The sequence below is a fragment of the Psammomys obesus genome, unplaced genomic scaffold, assembly GCF_907164565.1.
Source record: "Psammomys obesus unplaced genomic scaffold, mPsaObe1.curated_primary_1811, whole genome shotgun sequence".
Classification (NCBI taxonomy): domain Eukaryota; kingdom Metazoa; phylum Chordata; class Mammalia; order Rodentia; family Muridae; genus Psammomys; species Psammomys obesus.
This window is the reverse complement of record NW_026596143.1, coordinates 13,740,057-13,746,717: the sequence shown is the minus strand read 5'-3', so window position 1 is coordinate 13,746,717 and position 6,661 is coordinate 13,740,057. Positions and strand designations below refer to the sequence as shown.

Here is a 6,661-nt window from a genome sequence, read left to right as displayed (position 1 = left end):
TTAGTTTCTGGATCTGCAACATTCCAATCTCTCCAAAGTACTACAGTTCTAATTGGCTATTTAGTCTCTGCAGCCACAGTGTCTTTCCAAATCTCATCCACAGTCCCCATAGAAGAAGGCTCCAGCAACAATCATGACCCTTAGTATCTTGACTCGATGTGGTCCCCTGTCAATCTTGACAGTATGTCCTCTTTAATTTGCACTAAAGCTTGACTTCTAATAAAATTATTTTGTTTATTTTGCAAATCTGTGGGATCCCTTACTTTCAACTCCTGGGGCCGGTCGGGGGGTACTTAGAAACACGTAGCCCAGACTTTGGCCGGGAATAACTGTAAAAAGGCAAGCGCTGCAGACTCGCCTGTCACTCAAATGGGAAGGCGGGACAAGAAGTCAGTTTTTGTTCAATTGACTTTCCCATTCACTCTTCCCGACCAGTACCTTTATGGAACCTTGATATGGACTCCAGCTCATGAGGAAACAGCAGGATCAAGCCAGCCAAAGACTCCGGAACACAATTACTGGTCTCTGTTGCCTGCCGGAACCCTAAAAGGCAAGGACCAGTACAGGCGGAAGACATCTCAGGGGACATAGTTGGCGAAGGGGCGCGCTATTTCGGCTGTGCGCTTGTTTGACTTTGTGTTTCCGGTTGTGCTTTCGCTTGAGGTTCGTTTTACGCGATGTTCCATAGAATCCCGGCGTTTATACGTCCTCGCCCTCTCTCAGGCATTCCTTGGTCCTCAGGAAACTGGGAGGTCCCGGTGGCTGTGAGTGTGCTACCCGCGGCTCGGTCTGGAACTGTCAGGTAAGGCGATTTAAGGCTCTTGGCCCCGCCGGTCTTCCAGGACTCCTCTCCACACTCCTTGACATGCACTCGTAGTTTCTCCAGCCGCCTTGGGTTGATACTGTAACTGTAGGCTGCTAGCAGTGGTTGTTTTAAATGTGGGCAAAGAGAAACTGTAGAAAGAAAGACAAAGCAGCTTGCCCAATATCACGGAGGATGCGGCGACCTGTCTTGTCCTGTAGTCTTTCTGCTGCACACCTGCCCCTCATCTTGCGTGCTGCTACTTTTCTTCGTGCAGATTCCAAAAGAGAGGTCGTTGTCTTGCTTCCCAAGATATTTTGATGGCCTCGTTAATGCTTCCCTCCTTCATTCCTTCCTGCATTATTTAAAGTGCCTAAGATACGTTAGTTACCGATGTTGAGCTCGGAATAAAACAGTCCTGCCATTCTGAAAAGTAGTATAGTTTCACCAAGGAGGTAATTCAAGTGTAGTGAAGATAGCATAGGTAAATTCAATGTTCATTCTTTAAACAAATAACTATAGGAGAGCATATAGGGATACCTAGAAATTGTAAGAGGTTCATGTTATTCTTTCTGGGCACCCCTGTTCCCAGCACCCACTACAGTGCTGAAGCAAGCTAACAATGAAGATGGAAGGATCAACTCTGTGGAGCAAAAGACTGCACAAAGTAGAGTTACTAGAATGTGACATATGGTGGAGTAATAGCGTGGCCAAAGAGAGCATCCGTTCTAAGAAGGAGAAAGGTGTTTCAGAAAGATTTAAAAATATGTCATCATTTTTAAAATGCAAAACTAACTTATTGTAGGAGCCTACACTATGAAGGGTGAAAATTGTAAAGTCAGTCTCTGACTTAGGTGTGGTTTATATCAAAGATGGTAGGAGTCTGGAATAGGACATAATAAAAACCGGCAATGAGCCTGTAATCCCAGCACTCAGGGAGGCAGAGATAGGCAGATTGCTGTCAGTTTGAGGCCAGCCTGGTTTACAAAGTAAGTCCAGGAGTAAAAAGCAAAAACAAAAATGGCAGTGAGAGTCTGTAAAGGACCTCTGGGGGATGTAGCTCAGTGGTAAAGCACTTGGCCATCATGCATGACTTCTAGACTTGGTCCCTGATAGTGGGAGCAATGCAAGATGTTTATTGTTTCGGCTGTCTTATGGTGGTCAAGTTGACTCTTAGCAAAGTGGTTGCTAAGTGCCTGTTATATGATTACAGGCAGGTGGGTAGTTTTCAGAAGGCACATTTGTGCCAGATGAAGCACACCCAGTCCTTACTCTAATCAGAAAGTCAAGAGATGCTTTCAGCTGTGCAGATCTCAAGAGCAAAGATCATTTACTCACACTTGTTTTTAATCACTGCCCATGCAACAATCTTGACATGTTAAAATACAATGGACAGGTAGAAGGAGTGATATTTTTTTTTAAACCATTTAATGAAAAAAAAAATATAAACGTATTTCATCCGTTCTGGAAGATGAGGGCCATCCAAATGAAGCTAAATAGAGAATCAGGCTTGAAACTGCTTTCACTGCCTTACTTGAACTTTCCATTTACTAATAAATTGTTAGTTTTCATATAGTGCCCAGCACAGAGTAGAAAATTTTCCACAGTGTTTGTCTGAAACTAACTAGATCTTTAATTTTAAGAGTGTGATATTTCTATTTATTGTTTGCTAATTTCATAGGTATATTAATGTATTTTGATCTGGTCTACTCGCCGCTCACCACTCCAACATATTCATTAGTTCTGAAAGTTCAACAGCAAATACCAAGCAAAGGCTTTTATCTCCTAAAAAGTAGGTACTTGGATCATTTAAAAGTGGGCTTTATGTATGGAGCCCCAAGTTTCATACCTAGCACTCACAAAGTAAAGAAGGAAATCTTTTCATAGATATAGCAGTTTGTGTTCTTTTATAAACACGCTCAAGAGAGCAGAATGACAACTCACAGTTCTCTTTTCTGTCTACTTGGCTTAGCTCATTGTTAAGCACAGTTTTCAAGGGCGGTGGATTTAGATGAGGCACCTTACCAGGCCCAAGAAAGAGACCAAACAAACATCTGTTTTGCTGGCTGAATCATAGTAACGGAGCTCTTGTTGGTTCAGGGGAACTGTAGTCGGTTAAATATGTACCTGTAATCACTTGGCGATTGGCTAAGAAGCAGACAGTTTACTTTTCTATGGCTCACTTTCATTTTTCTGTAAGTAGTGCCTTATCACCTTGCTGGTTAAAGTTCTCAGGGTCTGCTCTGGTTCTGGGAGCTGCCCTTAGAAACTACATTGGTCTAGTTTTGCTCTGCTCAAGCTATACTCCATTTAACTGATCTACGGGACTTCCCCTTTAATTAAATTACAAATAGTAGTTGACTAACTGTCATGACTTCAGTAAGAAAATTGATAAGACCTGAACATTTTGGTAAGTGAACCTTTCATTAATAGAAATTTGATTATTTTCGCATTGCTTAATTAAGACATTTTAAGGCGGTATTATGTCCTGTTAAGAACTTGGCAGTCGGTCTGACCTGGATTTGAGAATAGCAAGCTGTCATTTATTAACTGTGCTATTTAATGTTTCCCAATCTTTTTTTATCATGAAATAGAGAAAATGGTATTTGTACTGAATCTTGGAATAAGTAGAAGGAGATAGCAGACTTTGGGAGTCCTAGACCTCACTTGGCCATTCCAAGAGTGAGGTGATCAGTATTTCAGCTGTACACATTTATAATGTACCAGAGTGGTTTAGGCCTTAAGGAATGCTGAGCTAGGTAACCCTGTGTAGTAATCTGAATGAGAATGTCCCCTGGAGTCTCAGATGTTTGAATACTTGGTCCCCAAACGATGGCACTGTTTGACTAAATTTAAGAGACGTGGCCTTGCTGGAAGATGTTACTTGGGACATCTCTGAGGTTTCAGAAGCCACACCCACTCCTAGGTTGCTCTCCGCCTCCTGCTTGCATCTCCAGATGTGGCCTCTAAGCTGTTCCAGCCGCTGTGACAGACTTGTCTTCCTTCTAGAACCATAAGCTAAATAAACCCTTCCTTCTATAACAAAGGTCATAGTATTTTGTCACAGTAAGAGAAAAATAACTAATACACTTTGTCCCCCCTTGGTGGTGATATTTAGGGATGTTTAGGTAGTGCAGCCTTGCTGGAGAAAGTATATCATTAGGGGTGGGCTTTGAAGTTAAAAGCCCTCGCCTACTTCAGTTTGCTCTCCCTGCTTGCCATTGAAGATGTGGGCTTTCACAATGCCTGCTTGTTGCTGGGCATCCCTGCTGTGATGGACTCTAAACTCTCTGGAACCATAAGGCAAAATAAAGTTCTTTGAGTTGCTTTTGGCCATAGAAAAATATCTAATTCAGAAGCTGGTACCAAAGGTGGGTTCTTGCTGGGAAGAACTTGACCATGGGTTTTGAAAGAATGTGGAATGCTTTTGAACTTTGGACTGGAAAACAGAGGTTAACTGCTGCAAGACAAATTTACAGGGTCATTCTCTCAGGAGTCTGGAAGACAGTAAATGTTGATATAGTGTGCACTGTATACGCCAGGCTCAAGAGCTCAGAGAAAAACAATATTGGCACCCAGGCCAGAGGCCATTCCTGTGATATTTTGGCAAAGAATCTGGGTACCTTCTGCCCTTGTTCTAAGAACTTGCCTAGGCTGAATTTTAAAGTAATGGACTAATTTCTTTGGTAGAAGAAATTCAAGACTGTATAATGCTGAGTCGATGGTATGGTTATTCTTGATAACACTTATGCGATCCTATAGCACAGAAGAATAAGTGGCACAAAAATACAAAATGTGCAGTTTGTCTAAAGGGCCCTAGGAACTCTCACATTACAGCCAAGGCACAGATTCTGAGAGAGACTTAATTGTGGAAATTTGTGTCATGGTAGAGATGTTTGTTGCATAGTGGGAATGATGTGAAAGGGAATTGTGCCCTGAGGGTAAGCCCTACCTAGCTAAGCTCTCAACTTGAAAAGAGCCTCAAGACTTTTCTCTGCCTTGAAAGCCACAACAAAAGCTGCTGCTAATACAATTCAGGCAGGCTGGGGTCTACCCCAAGCAGGTAACTGAACTTGACACTGTTGTCCACTTGTTGCTGCTTTTAGAGTCATGATTCTTTTAGGTCATGGATTCTTCCTCCATGGCCTCAGAGAGCCCTTGAAGCTAGGCATCCTGGGGTAGGAGAGTCCCTGCAATAAGGCCCCGAGGAGCCATTATGTGATGCTATGAAGTGAAGCCTGAGTTGTGTTAGAAAACGCAAGGATTTGAGTGCCAAACCAGTGAGATATCTGCCAACGAGAGCTGTAAACAGAGAGTGGAACCAGTCCCAGAGGGACATGCATTTTAAAGACAGCAGAGCTGGAAGGGAGGAGCCACCTATATCTTTTGACATCCGACATGGAGCTATGATGGCATTTGGAGTTTGCCCTGCTGGATTCCAGTCTTGCTTTGGTCCAGGATTTCTTCACTATGCCCCATTCCTCCCTTGAAATGGTAATGTATTGTCTGTGCCATCATATGTAAGAAGCATGCAATTTGCATTTTTATTTTAACAGAAAGTTATAATTAAGAGATCGCCTTGAATCTTAAAAGACACTTTGGACTTTTAACCAATGTAGAACCCATAAACAACTAAGGGGACTTTAAAAATTAGACTAAATATGTTTTGTATATGGCCATGAGCGTAGAGGGGACAGGGAGCAGAATATAGAAGTTTGGGATGAGAATCTCCCCCACAGACTTAAGTATTTGAAGACTTGGTTCCCAGCTGGCTGCACTGTTTGGGGAGGCTTAGGATGTTTGGCCTTGCTGGCAGCAGTATGTCACTGGGGGTGGGTCTTGAGAGATGAAAAGCCTTGTGTCACTTGTAGTTTGCTGCCTCTGCTTTGTGTTTGCAGTTGTGGATGCTGTCTTGGTCCCCTGCTTCGGCTGTCATGCCTGCCACTGTCTGCAATGCTTCTTTTTCTGACGGTCTGTTCTCCCTCTGGAATCATAAGCCCAAATAAGTTCCTTCTTCTGTTAATTGCTTTTAGTCGTGGTGTCTTATCTGAGCCACAGGAAAGTCACCAGTACACCCTGCGTGGCTGCTTCTGTGGTTGTCGGCTTCCTTATCTGTAAGAGGAGGAGGATGCTGACCTTTGGAGTTGACGTGAGTGTGAAAAATTGTACACAGTCTTGTTGTACAAGCAAGGCCCAGAGTATATACTGACACATGATGAGTTGCTTCCATTGTGATTGTTAATAATAACGGAAAGCAAAAGAAAATGGAAAGGGCTTAAATTAAAATTCTTTTAAATGTAGAAGCAGATTTTTTTTCAGTTACTACTTAATTATTTTTGCATTATACTTTTCTATTATTCCTTAATATGTCATTCTAGGACAAAAAATAATATCCAGAGACATTTTGGCACTGGCAGCTCCATCTATAGCAAGAAAGATAACCAGTCTGTTCCAGCCAATGAAATTTCCCAGAAGGCAGAAAACAGTCAAGGCAAGGGAAAGGAGACTTTGAAAAAAAACCTGCTGGATATTATTAAGGACATGAAAGTTGAAGTGAAAACAGTAAATGTACAAACAACAAAGCCATGTGGCAAGAAACCTTCCGCCAGTCTGGAGGCTACAGTTGACAGGCTTCAAAGAACTCCAGAAGATCCTCCAAAGAAGAGGTAAATTGAATTCCAAGGTGAATGATCTCTGGATCTAATCTATGGTGTTCCAATAGATCTTTTTTTATAGTAAACAATCTATTAAATTATAGTCCTCAAAAGACATTGAAAGAATGAAGCAGCAGAGGCAGTTTCTCTAATAGTTACATTGGTGTGTGTGTGTGTGTGTGTGTGTGTGTGTGTGTGTGTGTGT

General features: G+C 42.3%; 1 protein-coding gene across 1 annotated transcript in view; it reads left to right on the top strand.

The window, feature by feature from the left end:
- The first annotated feature begins 566 nt into the window (after positions 1-566).
- Mrps31 (mitochondrial ribosomal protein S31) overlaps positions 567-6,661 on the top strand; it is a 21,426-nt gene continuing 15,331 nt past the window's right edge. Inside the window, exons 1-2 of the mRNA XM_055593472.1 lie at positions 567-802; positions 6,181-6,468. Coding sequence (XP_055449447.1) covers positions 678-802; positions 6,181-6,468 — 413 coding nt within the window. The 5' untranslated portion in view covers positions 567-677. The remainder of the gene's footprint in view (positions 803-6,180; positions 6,469-6,661) is intronic.